Raw genomic sequence first — 15,494 nt, 5'->3', positions numbered from 1 at the left:
TCTGCTGCTACCATGTGCAGGCCACGCAGATAGCGGACAGTGCAGCTGGTACAATCTGTACACATGAGCGCTGTGCTATTTCAGCCGTGCTATTTCAGCTGTTCTATTTCAGCCGTGCTATTTCAGCTGTGCTATTTCAGCTGTGCTATTTCAGCTTTGCTATTTCAGCTTTGCTATTTCAGCAGTGCTATTTCAGCAGTGCTATTTCAGCAGTGCTATTTCAGCAGTGCTATTTCAGCAGTGCTATTTCAGCATGTAGCTGAACCTGGAGCGAAACATGAGTGAACATGTAGCAAGACTTATCTTAAACACTGCAAAACTTTCTGCCCAGATGGTATCTAGCAGAAATAAAACTTCACCATAATTTAACCAAGGGTGGAATTCGAACCAGCAGTGTAACAAGCAGAGCAGCTTTGTTTTCCAATGCATTATACCCCATTTCCATCACTGCAGCCTTTGCCGATTTGTGATCTAACTGGCAGCCTGCCTTGCTGTGCATCTAAAATAGTCTTATTTGTTTGTTTATTTGTTCTGCGCTGTGATTGTTTATGGCTGCTGAAGAACAGGTGAGCGCTATGGCAACCCAAATACTGAGAGCAGTGAAAGGCATTGAGGGTGCTGCTCAGCACTAAAAGAAGCAGCTTAATGTGGCGGCATGTAAAGCACGAGAGCGGCTGATGGCAGAGGCTCCCCAAGTTGCAGAAAAAGCCAGGGAGGCTATGCATGCTGCTCAGCTTCAAGAACACAAGTGGGAGAAGGCGGAGGTATATTTGGCAGCCACAAGACCTGAACAATACTCGTAGAGTCTGGATACCATCATCTCTATACATTCCCAGAAAATGCTGCGTCTTTCCTGTTGTGTATTCATGGTTACATTTACTCTTGATGGCGAAATGCCATTTTTGTTACACTTTACTCGCAGTGCGGAAGCAATAGCTCTAGTTGCAGGACTACCCGGTTAACAAGAAGGTAACCCTATGTTTAAAGAGATACCTTGTTGGTTGCCTTGGGCCTAGGAGACAGAGCTTCTAAAAGAGCAATACTTTTCCCTTGCATTAGACAGGTGTGGAAATTCATGCCATAACAGTGAAGGAGACAGCATCAGTGCACCATTGTTGTCTGCTAAACAGAAGGTCGTAGGATTGAACCCCAGCCATGGTGGCCACTTTTCAGTGGAGATGAAATGCAAAAGTGCCCATGTGCTGTGCAGTGTCAGTGCATTTAAGGAATCCTAGGCTGTTGAAATTAATCCAGCACTTCCCTTCCACTCCTCCTTTCTTTCCCTTTGCTACCCGCCACTGTTCATGAAGCATTACAGTTTTCAGTGCGTTGTGTACTAATGTGCTTGGGTGACAATGTCTTTGTTGAGAGCGCCCCCGTCTAAAATCAAGCGCTATTAGTTTTATGGAGCCCTCCTTTGGGCAAGTTCACAGATTTGTGCATTCTAGCTAAAGGTGTAGGGGCTTCTGAATTCTCTGCTTTCGTGCTTCCTCTCATTTTGTGGTGCCATCTGCCGCAACACAGGTGTGGCGAAGCTTTATTTTGCACTTGTCAGTGGACTGAAGAGTGTGTTGTCGCAGGACGAGGCGTCCTTGGTGCAAGAGCGTGACCGAACACTGCGTTCGGCCTTGGATCAGATCCAGCAGCGACGCCGCACGCCACCTGTTCGCCAGGCTGCCTCTCCCCCTCCTGCTGCCTCTCCCCCTGCTGTCTCGGAGCCACAGCCCAAGGAAGCTGATGACAGTGCCCTCCCATTGGCACCTCTGCCACCCCCGGTAAGGTAGATGGCTCGATAGCGTCACACAGTACGAATGGAGCCGCGTACAGCAGTTGCATTTGATAGTGAGGAATACACACTTGCTGCATTAGGTTATTCTATAAAAGTGGTGGCAAAGAAGGCTACTGGGTTCATTTTTAGTAGTTTACGCTAGCTTAAGAATGGCAGTTAAAGTGCCTAAGATATAGCATATGGGTAACGGAGTGGATTCCAAGAGAAAGCAAACGTAGCAGGGGACGGCAGAAATTTAGGTGGGCGGATGAGATTAAGAAGTTTGGGGGGATACAGTGGTGGTAACTGACAAAGGACAGGGTTAATTGGAGAGACATGGGAGAGGCCTTTGCCCTGCAGTGGGTGTAGTCAGGCTGATGATGATGATGATGATGATATAGCATATAGCACCAGAGGTTTACTGATGCCTGTAATGACGCGTTAAATTGATGCGGCTTTTGTTATATCCTTCCTCTAATGACGCTAAGTGGAGTTTGGCTGCATGCAAAAAAACAAGAAAAAGGAACTGTCTTAGCAAGGGCATAAGCCTTTTTAGATCATCTGTGATGCCGTCAAGCTATGCAGGAGGGAGGTTTCCCCTTGGCACTTTAATCCTTGTGCTGTGTGAACCTGGTGGGGCTACATTGCTGGGCCTGAACCTGACAGCACTTTGTGTGCATGGGTACTGATGTGTCTAAAGTTCCTGTGTCATTTGGGACCTTGAGAGGAATAGACAGGAATATGGCTTGCATTTTCATCATTGCCTCTGCAACTCCATGGGTCCTGAACAGTGCTGAAGCACAGGCAACCTCTGCATACACCACAGTTGCGAATATCTCTGGCTGAGGATTGGGCATTCACATTTGACTCGCGGGTTCCTTGAACAGAATGGGGATCAGTTCACCTGCAAAATGTGGGGAGGCGTCGTCCCTTTCTTACACATACTAATTTTGTGCCCATCTCCTGAATGAAAACGTTACTACTTCTAGCAAAACAGCGTGCAAAAAAACGGGACAACACGTCTGTCCCAATGTTTGCACGCTGTTTTGCTAGAATCGCGTACCAACTGGCTCAGCTACTTTCTGTAATGTAATTGCTGCTAACAAACAATGTTTTATTTCGCCCTGTATTTAAACATTTAAACTCTCAATGTTTGGTCTTTAATATTTGCCCATAGCTAATTGCATTAAATACCGTATTTGCTAATGTATAGAATTCTCCAGTAAGCACTCCCTGGTCATCACCATATTGCTTGCTGCAATATGGTGATGACCAGGAAGTGCAGCAGTGGAACTGTTTTGCAACAGTCCAGGAAGGAGGTGGTTCTGCATTTCTCTTGCCTGATGGAAGGGTCTATTGGTCGGCCCTTTTTTTCAGAATTGCGCTTTCCGAACGCGGGGGTGGATGAATATGCAAATTTCGGCCAGGATAAGGTGTAAACTCAGCTGCAAATGCAGAAGTGGAAGGGAGAGAACACAGCCAACCATGCTACTGCAGAAGGCCTGCATTCTGGCCCCCTTCTGGCCCCCTGGTTGCCACTGCACAATTAAGCCCAAAAATACTATTATACTGCTGTCACACGGGCACTTTCGATCGCAATCAAGTCGATCAAAATCGAACTCTATGCAGATCTGGCGTTGCTACACGGCGAATTCAATCGTGATCGACCGCAATCCTGCTGAACCGCATGTAGTACGATCGAGGGTTGCAGGATGCGTTGACAAGATGGTGGCGCCGTGCTCGCCCGCTTCGGAATAAATACATGTCACCGCTGGATTCTTCGACGCGATAGCTCGCTCAGTGGTAGTGATTCACTTTTATTTCGCACACTCTCGCCCACGCCTAGAGGTTTAAGCGATAACTAGCCCCTGTTTTTCAAATAATTTGGCGATTTTCAAGCTGTTAGGCCTAACTAAATGCAGTGTTTGCCTCGCAAGAGCGACACCTGGTGAAGCAGTTGTCTTGCTTTTAGTCAGTTGTTACATTTTCTGCTATTTGCAGTTTTTCTTCTTGGAACGAAAAAGAAGGCTTGCAATGCAGAGACCATAGTTACCAGTAATTACGGAAGAAAATTTTTCATCACAGAGTTCATGTGCTTTGGCGCCTTGTCGCTAGATGTCGCTACCATTTACGCGTGCCCCGAGCGTTGTTTTGCTGCTGTTTGCTATCGAGTCCACTGCTGGTTGCAGCAGAAAGTACTTAAGCTGCTTTTTCTACTCATAGTTTGAAATTTTCGAAAGAAAATTTTTATTAGCGATTTTTATTTTTAGTTTATTAGAAATCGATAGCGATGATGACCGTATGCGCAGCGCCATATCGTATGTAGCAATCTAACTAGTTGATCGGAATCGAGGGGATACATGTAGCGGCTGTCCAGCTCGACCGCGCTTCAAACTTCAACCGCGTTAAGACCGATCGCGGTCCGAAGTGCCCATGTGACAGGGGTATTACACTACATTTCCATTCTAGACAATAACTTTGGACTAAGGGGCAACAGTTTTGCTGCGTTCAGTGGAACTTCAAGTGCTTCATATTTTGAGGAATTGAGTGCAGAATGAAATAGTAATGTTTGCATCAAGTTGTCTTTGCCTCTTGCAGTGCTGTTAACAAGTAGTGTATGTATGGTGGGCAACTGTGCAGGCGTCCTGTGCACAGCAGAGTCCGCTGGAGGCACTGCGGCAACGTGAGTGGCTGCTGAACCTGCAGGAGCAGCAGGAGCTGCAGCGCTTGAAGGCTGCCACACCCCCTCTCCCTCTGCACAAGGTATCATTTCTGTAGTGTAAACCTGTCTCCCCTTACCCTTCGTGATTATCATCACGTAAGGAACTGCTCCCAGTTTAACTTTGCACTTTCTAGGTGGTCTGTGTGTATCTGTGTGTGTCTCTGGGTCTCTTCATTGTGGATCGTCCCGTGCGTGTGCAACCTTCACCTTTACAGTAACATGTACCAACTAGTAGTAGTAGTAGTGGTGGTTTTTTATTGAACATTTGATATGGAAGGTAAAAGAATACCAACTTGGCCCAACTCAAGTTTTATTGAAGCTCCCTGTCTAGCCTCCTTTGTACTTGTTCACATTGTTTTAGCCACAGAGACACTTTGTGTGCCTGCCAGGTCAAGGAAGCGCCAATTTGCTGTGTAGTGCTGTTGCTGTAAATTTAGACCTAGCGAATATCAGTGGTCACCTTTGATTATGGCGCATATGTCTGCCAGTTCTGAAACTGATACCTGCAGAAATGGTTCTAATTTCTGTGTCTATGGCAGTTGTTTTTTTTGTTAGGGTACCGCATTTGCTGGGTGGTGAGCGCTGGCAACCTTTTGCTGAAGAGCGCGCCGACGCTACATGCAGATGCGACAGTGGCAATGAGTTTTAAAGCACATTCATACCTTCCATGCTCATACCTAGCACACCTTAAGAGTAACATGCAATAGCATTAGAGGTTGTTGCTAGATTGATGTTTGTGTGTCATTTTCTATGTGTTTTGGTGTTGCACCTGAGACAGTTGTCAGCCTTGAACCGGCCCTCTTCAATCACAATGCTCAATTAGCAGATGATTAGGTTGATCGAGCACTGACGCACCACATACACAGTGTTTTCTCGAAGCATCATATTGCTCTCACATTCCGGTGCGTGCTGACAGTCCAGTGGGGGGGAGAGGGTAGGGTAGGGTAGGGTAGGGTAGGGTAGGGTAGGGTAGGGTAGGGGGCCACCAACCCTAATGTGCAGTTTTTAAAGACGTTACGAGGTCACGGGACCTCTGTCGGTGGGTTGGTTGCCACCTGCCTCTGTGGGCACGTTGTGATGGCATCACAAAATCATGTGACCTCTTTAGGCCAATCACCAATTTATTCTCTACCTGTCATGGTGAGCACATGTCTCTCAATCTGCTGGTCCAGTTGCCAGCAGCTGCCACAGCGGGCAGGTTAGGATGATGTCACAAGGTCACATGACCTCTCTGAACCAATCTGTGAATTTTGTGACACATGCCATCATTTTTGCAGAATTTGGACTCTAATGATCTCGCCTTAATAATACCGCTGTCATGCATCGAGCTCAGTGGGGATCGGTCAGTGCTACATGCCGGTTTTCAATGAGCATTGAACTCAATGGGCGTTGACTAAATGAGGGTTCGCGAAGGGCCATTGGAATCTCAATGGCCATTGAGAACAGCTTCACACTCGCTACACGTTGAGGTAACAAGACATAAAAACTAATAATAAAATTATGGTTTTAATTTAGTTCCAAATTTTGGGGTATAATAGCCAGCTCATAAATTAACTTTTATTCTGTAGCCAAATGAAAGCTCTGCGCACAGTTTGGTGGTCAGATGTAAACAAACCAACCCAGTTCATGTTGAGCGGTGTGCCGCTGTGTTTTGCTCGTATTCACCTCTAGGATGCTTTGTGGCAATAGTGACCAAAAAGGGCCCCACAAGTGCTGAAACGTTAGTATCTATGAAGGTGACAAAGGCTGTCAGAGTCTGTGGTAGCTGTGTTGCTCATCGTCGCCCCGCGATCGTCTGTGGTTGTGCCGAACTACAAAGTATTTAAATAGCTTTTCCGAACAAACTTTCAATTACAAATAACACTACACTAATATTCGTCTTGTTTTATTCTGCTTTACTTCCTCTCAATGTTGCTGTCTCTTGTTCCAATATCTCCGATCGCATGCTCACTACTCAGTTATCATTAAAATTCACTATGTGGCAGCGGTGCATCTGGATGGCCATCGAAAGTTCTGATGGCCATTGACTCGATGGGCTTTGAGATTGCCCATGTGACAGGGGTATTAAAGTCAGGGACACTCTTAAAGGGACACTGAGGAGAAATTGAAGTTGACTTGCATCGACAGAATACCAGCTCCTGATTACAAAAACGCCATTCATACTGACAACAAAGCTCCTGTAACATAGAAAAGAGCAAGAACCAAAATACAGGTATCGCCGCCACAGGCCAAACTCGCAAGTACAAGCTTCATGGCGTCATAGGACAAAACAGTGTTGCTAGAACCAATAGTTCTAGCAACACTAGGACACGAGAAGCTACGAATCACTGAGGCACAGCAAATGCATGCGCAAATCTCCTTGACGTCGCCAGATGACGCCACGTACCCGATAGCTACGCGCGCTCCTGCAGCGCCGGGACCAATCAGCGCTTGCTCTCAGCGGTATGGGGGCTCCCGGTATTCCGCTAACGGTAACAAGGTACACGGTATGCTAAAGGCGTCTATTTGCGAGAACTTCGTTGACGACTTCGAGAACGGGATCCATTGTAACGCTGGCAAAACGCCGGTGCAAATGTAAACGAAGCGACGGCCGCAATAGCCGATAGATGCCTTCAACGTGCGGCCGGCGGTAGCTTTCTTTTCGGCTGCTGCTGGGCCGCACTGCTGGCCGCCAGAAATCACGGAGTCTGCGTTACGTCATGTGAATGTCATGTTTCACGTCACTTAGTTCTGTGTCGTCATAGCAGAATCCCAAGTTTGAATCAGAGCGGCGGGAAAAACTATTTCAACTTCGAATCCAAATTTCTTAGAAATAAATGCATCTTTCGCTGCCGGCCAAGTGGCAACAAAGCCATGAAATGCCGAACTATCGGATTTTGCTATAAAAAAAAGCTCTCCTCAGTGTCCCTTTAAGTTTAACACAGATGCAGTGGAAGAGAAAGTGCCCTGGTGGGAAGCAGCTGTCGCCATGGTGAACGGTGAAGGCAAGCTGCCGCACCATGTGACTGGCCATTTTGCAAATGCGCAGATTTGGCAAAGTAGGTTTATTTGCTTCTCTTGCTTGTAATGTTTAATCTGGCTTCCAAGGAATCTGTTATCAATGCATGCTGCGAAGGTGAAAACTGGCACAATTGAAGAACATGGTCTAGTGCAGGATAAGGTTGCGTCCTGGCCATTGTTTGGCTCAGGCATGATAAGATCTTGTTCTTGGCCTGCCATTTTCTGGGCCCTATGCTTGAAGGGGGGGACAGGTGGCGCTGCGAACCCATGAATGTGCTGTTCCTCTTTCCAGCTATGGGATCATTCGTGAGGTGGGCAGTTCTTGCAGTTACCTTGATGTGTGGAAAAGCCATGATGTTGCGCTCGCATGGAAGTCTTTTTTTTTTGTCTACTCTTTGCACTGGTGTAACCTTTGAATTTCTTGCAGTTTTTGTGCGAAAATCAAAAGCCATCAAGGTTTCGGATGCTTATGGGCACACCCCTGATGAGGACTGTGGCTGTGCATTGTGTCCCCATGCACAACTTTGTGGTATTTAGGTGTTCACTGTAACTGGGTCTCGTTTTCGCTGATGTTCCTTCTATCTGAGACTTGGTGCCTTAGCCCTAATGGTCATCGTGACTCATGTTGCCTTTGCTGGTACTGAGTGGGTGTTCCTTATAAGTGGGCTTGACTATACTTTGCTGCAGGATGCAGTGGAGAAGGAGGATCAGCTGCTGTTCAATGGGGAGGTGCCCCCGACCCCACCAGCATGCTGCCAGGCCACCACCACAGCAACCTCGACGTGCACCACGACGACATCGACGTGTTCGATTACCTCAACAAGCTCCACGGGTCCCAAGCAGTCTGGGACCTTGACAAGCAGCAGCACGATGTTGACTGTGTGTTCTACAGCTTCCAATACACCTTCAACTTTTTCGCGTCCCATGACGAACAGGGGGGGCCCCTTACTCAGGGGCAGAGGGAGTGATCGCTCCCGTGCATTGCTGCATCATAACCACAGGGGTGGAGGCAGTGGCAGACCTTTTCCGCGTAGGGATCATCCCCAGCAGCAGCAGCAGCACCATGGTGAGTCAGACATCAGTGGCCCTGACTGTTCGAAACTGTGATTGTTCAGTTCGGAATGTGCATAAGTTCTCTTAGAGTTTTTCTGTGAAAGGCCCTGGAGCTGGTTTTTAGCCAGTGGGCCTCTTCAATTTATGAGCCCCTTACTGTCCACTGACAAGCCGCAACTTCAGCTCTGACAGAAAGTGTCGTCATGGTCAAGATTGGCTTGTTGGTTTGGAAGCCAAGCTGTCGCATTAATTCTGCTGTCTATTTTTGCCTGTGCAATGCATTCGGGCTCATAGTATTAACGCTAACCTATTAGGCATGGTAACCACATTCATGTGTTCAATGAGTGTCACAGTGTGGGGAATTTGATATGTCTACTAGGCTATATGTGCACTCTGTCAAGTCACCGGTCACCGCCAAAGAAGAAAAAGTAATATAACCTTCTATGTCACCACAATACAGGAGTGAAAGCTCAGCGACACAGTGCATATGTTTACTTCTTGATCGTCCACACACCTGTCCATAGTGCTCGCGAGATGCACTGGGTAGTAAACGTGCATCATTTATGAGTAACCTGGGGCTCACAAAAAGACCTTATCATGCATACACATTCCAATGGATCGTGTCTAGCTTCTCATGTCTTTCAAAGCTATATCAGATCTGTCAGGTAGTGGTGACTGTCATAAATAAGCAACAGAACACCATTCGAATGCTGTAGACAGGTGTGTGGACGACTGTACTACAGATGTGTTGAAGATTGACAGCAGATGTGCGATTGATTTGCTTCTTCTCGAAACGGAGTGCAGCATGCCTGAATGTCAAGCATTTGACAACGTGAGTACCATCCTAGTTGGAGCGCACGAGCAGCTTCTCTTTGCTGAGATGATAAATTTGTTTATGCGTGAAGTGGCAAAAGTGCAGAGATGTAAATTAAAGAAGCAGTTGCTAGAACGTCACACATATGAAGTTCTTGCACATGACAGCACATTGTGAGTTCCATATTTGAAGAGCACATACGTTGGTATAGTTTATTTTCAACGTTATGACTTATGAAAGCATATACTGTCCAAATCATTGCTCTTATTCAGCAGGTTGGGACCAGCATGACTGCCGAGCGTATTTTTGATATGTTGAGGTTACTGCATACAACACAAGCTTGAGCTTACTGCACGCAGCACAAGCACACGAAAGCCATTACAAAAATGTCTTATAGCATGAGCTAGCTGCTCCAGCACATAAAGAGCTTGTGGGATTGCTGAACTACCAATATTTTCCTGCAGGGAGATGAAAAGCATGCAGAATGCCATGCAGCCTAACTCATTATGGCTGGCCATTTAGGTTGTCACGTTCCTGGTAGCGGGTATCTACTAGGTAGCTGCAAGATCTGGAACTTCTTTACAGCTCCAAGGAGTCTATGGACTGTCAGAGGAGAAAAACTCTTTTTTAACAGCTTTTATGCCGGTGGGTGGAGAAAATGGAATACGGCAAAGCAGTTCTGGGTAGTCAGTAAATAATCCGGTACTCAAAAGTTGACGGCACCCATTGCAAAAGTGGAATGTCACACGTTTGTGGCAATTTTACCGTGTTTGACTGCTTGGCGATTGCTTCTCTGTGCCAGGTGGTCGTTGGGGACAGGAACGCAAGCCGCATGGCCGGGATGGTCCTGGGCACCATCCGACAAACGACCGGGATGGTCCGGGCCACCATCGTACACATGACCGGGATGGTCCGGGCCACCATCCTGCACACGACCGGGATGGTCCGGGCCACCATCCTACACATGACCGAGGTAGGCACAGGCGAAGATGTTGGGCGCTCATGTTGGGCTCTGTAACCGTGATGGCGTATCCCCCAAGATGAAAGTGTATGGCTGTGGTTAGTGGGGGTTTAACACCCCTAAGTGACTAAGGCCATGGGGTATGCCGTAGTGAAGGGCTCCGGAAATTTCGATCCCTGGGGTTCACCCGCCACGGCCGGGGTCGAACTCGCGTCTTTTGGTTCAGCAGCAGAGCGCCATAACCACTGAGCCACTATGGCGGCCTGAAGGTGTATGGTAATGCTTGTTTGGGTGCTCGCCGATAGGGTGTAAACTTTGAGGCGAACGAAAAGGCTGAAAATGTAAATTGAGGGCAATGCAGCTAGCTGTAAAGGAACATGTTAGAGGTAACATGAGAGCAGAGTGGGTTACGGAAGAGGCACAAGTCAGGGACAGCCTATCTGAAATAAAGGCCTATCTGAAAAAGTAGACAGCCGATGGCATTAGGGTTAGAGAGTAGCTTCTTAGCATAGACGTAGTCATTTAGTTAGCAGTATCTTACCGCTACCACCGATTGATTTTACCCACGGTGGATTGAAGACCAGGTGAGGTGTTAAAGAACCCCATGTGGTCGAAATTATCCTGAGCCCTCGACTATAGTGTCCGTCATAGGCTGAGTCGCTTTGGGATGCTAAACCCCATAAACCAAACCTAACCAGGTTTCTTAGCTTGACCTGAACTTTATGATAACTCCTGCCTGGTTGTTGAAACTGAAGTAGCATGGTAGAAAAATTCTGCGGTACATTTTTTACTTGCACAGGCAAACTCTGTGCGATTATTTTACGTGTATTCTCGTTATAATGGATCCGGTTTTAATGGATATTTGGTTATAACATAGTGATCTGCAATGTTTCATTGGTTTTAAGTTATCAATCAATCGCTTACTGCGGATTTGGCTACAGTGGACATTTGGATACAGTGGACTAAATTTTGACGATAATTTGGAAGTTTGCACTTAACAGCTTACCTTCAAATGATCCTTGGCGCACGTTAGCGACGCAAAGCAATAGTGGCAGCAGCGATGGCAGGTGCCAGTTTGTTATCAATGTATGTAGCTGTCGTGTATGAATAAACTTTGAATGCAAGTTGATCGATGCTGAGCTCGCACCTATGGCTCGCTGAAAAAGAAATATCGGTAGACTTTAAACACAAATCAACAACCCCTCCTCCATGTACCGCCCGAGCTGGTCAAGGAAAGCTGTTTGCTCTGTATCCCTCGGTACGTAGCTTTTTGCTAACCTATGCTCGCTCACCTCTCACACATGGCGTTGTATCCAGATATCTGAGAATCCCTTCTGATATGGATTTGCCTTGTGAATGATTTTCTGTTGCGGAAACGAGTGGAGCGAGTTGCCATTATTTTAGACGAAAAGGATTTCCATTGCAGTGAAGGCTGGCTGAAGGGGGGGGATGAGGGTCTTGAAAACTTTTTTTTATTTGTGAACATATCTTTCTGAAACGTAGCACCTGTGTATACCATTGAATGCTGATTTCGAATATGCATTTAGATTTCAAATAGTTCAGCTGGAAGGAAATATATGGCAAAAATAAAGTATCCTAATTAGGTCATTTCTTACGGGCCTTTTTGGTAATTTATCAGTTAAATAAACATTTTTAAAGAATAAGCAGACATTTGCAAAGGCCCAAAGCACACCCTAAAGCTAACGGAATGTCTACAAACTAATTTTGTTGATCATAAATAAACAACAAAGTTGGAAAGAAAAAATGACGTGGCAGTAATTAGCCCACACTTGGCCTAATTACTCATATATTAAGTTTAAAGGAAAAAAGAAAGCTTTAGCATGTGTTTTGGGCCTTTGCAAATGTCTGCTAATTCTAAAAAATCATTCTTTAACTGATAAATTACTATAAAGGCCCGTAAGAAATTACCTAATTTGAATGTTATTTTGCGATAAATATTCTTCCAGGTGAGGTATTTGAAATCTAAATGCATATCTGAAATCAGCATTCTATGATACACCTGCGTGCTAAGTTTCAACGAGTTATGTCGAAAAATAAAAAGCAAGTTTTCAAGACCATCATCCCCCCTGGCTGAACCGCTTCGTATTGCGCCACGGAATTACCTTTAAGTGCATTTCCAGCTGTGAACCAGAAACGCAGGCTATGAACAGCACGACATTTTCAACACTGACAAAAAGCGGACTCTTCAAGAATTTGAGGCCAGAAAGACGCTTGCTTTCTCTGCAGATCCAGGCCACAGAGTGAAGCAGTCGAAAGATTGTGCGAGTATTCTCCTCTGCTGCAATATGGATGGCACTGAAAAAGCAAAGCTACTAGTCATCGGAAATTCAAAAAGGCCCTTGTGCTTGCGCGAAGTGCACATTCTTGTGGACTGGGGAGTCCAGTAAAAGTGCTTGGATAACGAAGGACATTTTCTACAAATGGCTATTGAACTTGGACAGTAAGAAAAGGAAGGAGAAAAATGAACACACTAATGTTCCTTGATAACTGCTCATGCCACATGCAGGCACCAAGGCCACAAGGGTGTTGTATTATGAGACACAACTTTGTAAGCAGAGTCAATTGACCAAGGTCCTGTTCACTCGCTGAAGGCAAGGTACCACACTCGCCTTGCACGACGCTTGCTCTGTGAGACAGAGCAGAAAAGGGAGTTGGCAATAGGCTTGAAATTTGCCATACAGGTCGTTTTTGGCATTGTGGGAGCAGCTTCAGGCAAATATTGTAAAAAATTGTTTCTGCAAAGCTAGATTCATCTCGAGCCTCTCTGGCAGAGGATAAAGACGAGCCAGATCCAGGACTACGGGCACCTGTCAGAGATTCTTCTGGTAAACAAGACTTTGCAGGGCACGCAGACATGGATAATGAACTGGTCAACACGGAGTAGCTGACTGACAAAGGTTGTTGCACAAGTGAGGAAAGTGCCAGCCACTGATGAAGAGGATGAAGGTGGCACTGTCACTCCAAAGGTGGCCTCTGCCGAGGCACTCCATCATATTCTAGGCCTGAAGTCCTGTTTTGAACAAAATGCTGCACCTAAAGAAGCCAGTAGCCTTGTGCTAATGGAGGCACAAGTGTGAAAAGCTGTTAGTTGCTCAGTTCAGTCAAAGCTAATTTCTGTCAGAAGTGTTAGATATTCAGCAAAGCATTTCTTATGTGCCAGGGTGTATAGCTTTAGTTCACTCTGTTGCCAGCAGATCCAGGTGCGGTTACACATGAGTCTTGTGTAACGGTATTCTGCAGATCTCTCCTACAACAGACTGAAACTTTGGGCACTACTGAGGTCTGTTATAACGAGATTTTTCTGTATATGCTAATGTCTTATGCACAGTTGCAAGGAAAATAAGCAGACAAGTGCTTGGCGATCACACTCCATTAAGGGGGTATGAGGGTCTTGAAAACTTTTTTTTCATTTATTAACATATCTTTCTGAAACTTAGCACCTGGGTGATCATTGAATGCTGATTTCAAATACGCATTTAGATTTCAAATATCTCAGCTGGAAGGAAATATATGGCAAAATAAAATATCCTAATTAGGTCATTTCTTACGGGCCTTTTTAGTAATTTATCAGTTAAATAAATATTTTTAAAGAGTAAGCAGACATTTGCAAAGGCCCAAAGCACATCCTAAAGCTAACAGAATGTCTACAAACTAATTTTGTTGATCATAAATAAACAACAAAGTTGGAAAGAAAAAATGACGTGGCGGTAATTAGCCCACACTTCGCCTAATTGCTCATATATCATGTTTAAAGGAAAAAAGAAAGCTTTAGGATGTGCTTTGGGCCTTGGCAAATGTCTGCTTATTCGTAAAAAATCATTCTTTAACTGATGAATTACTATAAAGGCCCATAAGAAATTGCCTAATTTGAATGTTATTTTGGGATAAATTTTCTTCCAGGTGAGATATTTGAAATCTAAATGCATATTTGAAATCAGCATTCTATGATATACCTGCGTGCTAAGTTTCAACAAGTTATGTCGAAAAATAAAAAACAAGTTTTCAAGACCCTCATCCCCCCTTAACTCGCATTTGTAGTTGGAAAGAAAACCTAGTTGAGCTCGAAAGTTTCTGCACCATGCAGGGCATTCACATGGCCCAAAGAATGAGGAGCCCCCTCCAGCGGCTCCTCCGCCAGCGGTGTGGCAAGGACCGCCGGTGCCCCAGTCGCCGCAGGATGAGGCCTCGATGCTGGCACGGGCGCTCGAACTCAGTCGCCTCGAAGAGAGTTCCAGGTGAGCTGCCTCCTGTGTCGCTGTGCCAATGTTGGTAGCATTGGTCTTCATCATAACGGGCCTCTTTGAATATCTATCCCTGGCTGCCCACGGGTTGCCAGAGTGCAGAGCCTGTTGCTAGTTTTTCTCTGGTCTTCATCATAGTAGGCCTTTTCGATTACCCACCTCTGGCTCCCATGGGTTACCAGAGTCGGGAGCCAGATTAGTTAGTTTTTTTTTGGTTTGCTCTGTCCACTTCTGATGGCTGCCCGGAACGTGTTTGTTTTTCTCTGGCTGGATGGTTTTGGGCCACCTGTTTGCAGCCAGACTCATCAGGATGATTTTGTGCTGGCTGCACATGGGTAGCTCTCTGGCAGCTAGCAGATGAAGGATTTTAGTGCTTTTCATTCAAGTGCTTGTTCTTTATGGCGAAGGGATAGCACATGGATGTCATATGAGGCTAAATTTGTGTGAACGGTACACTCACTTCCACGACAAAAGCATTTAATCATCTGATGCAGGCTTCCCACCAGCAGCTATACCGTATCTACTCGCATAATAGCCGCATCCCCAGTTTGGTTGCGAAAAACCCATTTTTTTTTATTTCCACGCATAATAGGCGCACCCCGAACTTAGCACTGTTATCAGTACTGTATTTACCCCCCCCCCCCTTAATTTTTATTTTAACTAAGTTTTTGCTGAACTGACTACTAGTCCTCACTACAGTAGAACCCCGTTCATACGTTTTTCACCGGACCGGGAAAAAAAAAACGTAACAGCCGGGAAAACGCAACAGTGAGGAAAGCACCGAAAATTAATAAAAACAGTGCAGCTTTGACTTTAAACAATTTATTTCCGCAAATTGACCCTAGGACTTTAAAAAACCAAGAATAGTGGATTGCAGTTTCTTTCGCTCGCTGGAAAGAACAACGCGTTTCTCA

At 45.7% G+C, this 15,494-nt stretch overlaps 1 protein-coding gene across 4 annotated transcripts in view; it reads left to right on the top strand.

The window, feature by feature from the left end:
• The window catches only part of LOC149340091 (uncharacterized), a 46,047-nt gene that overhangs the window by 5,858 nt on the left and 24,695 nt on the right, over positions 1-15,494 (top strand). For 3 of the 4 annotated variants that reach the window (XM_089548830.1, XM_089548832.1, XM_089548829.1), the window contains exons 2-6: positions 1,581-1,775; positions 4,409-4,531; positions 8,178-8,556; positions 10,160-10,330; positions 14,424-14,574. In XM_089548830.1, coding sequence (XP_089404956.1) covers positions 1,581-1,775; positions 4,409-4,531; positions 8,178-8,556; positions 10,160-10,330; positions 14,424-14,574 — 1,019 coding nt within the window. The remainder of the gene's footprint in view (positions 1-1,580; positions 1,776-4,408; positions 4,532-8,177; positions 8,557-10,159; positions 10,331-14,423; positions 14,575-15,494) is intronic. The other variant, XM_089548831.1, reaches the window with a different exon arrangement.

The sequence above is a fragment of the Amblyomma mixtum genome, chromosome 6 (genome assembly GCF_055824585.1).
Source record: "Amblyomma mixtum isolate Tamu chromosome 6, ASM5582458v1, whole genome shotgun sequence".
NCBI lineage: Eukaryota > Metazoa > Arthropoda > Arachnida > Ixodida > Ixodidae > Amblyomma > Amblyomma mixtum.
The sequence above is the reverse complement of the archived record's forward strand: the minus strand, read 5'-3'. Positions and strand labels throughout refer to the sequence as shown.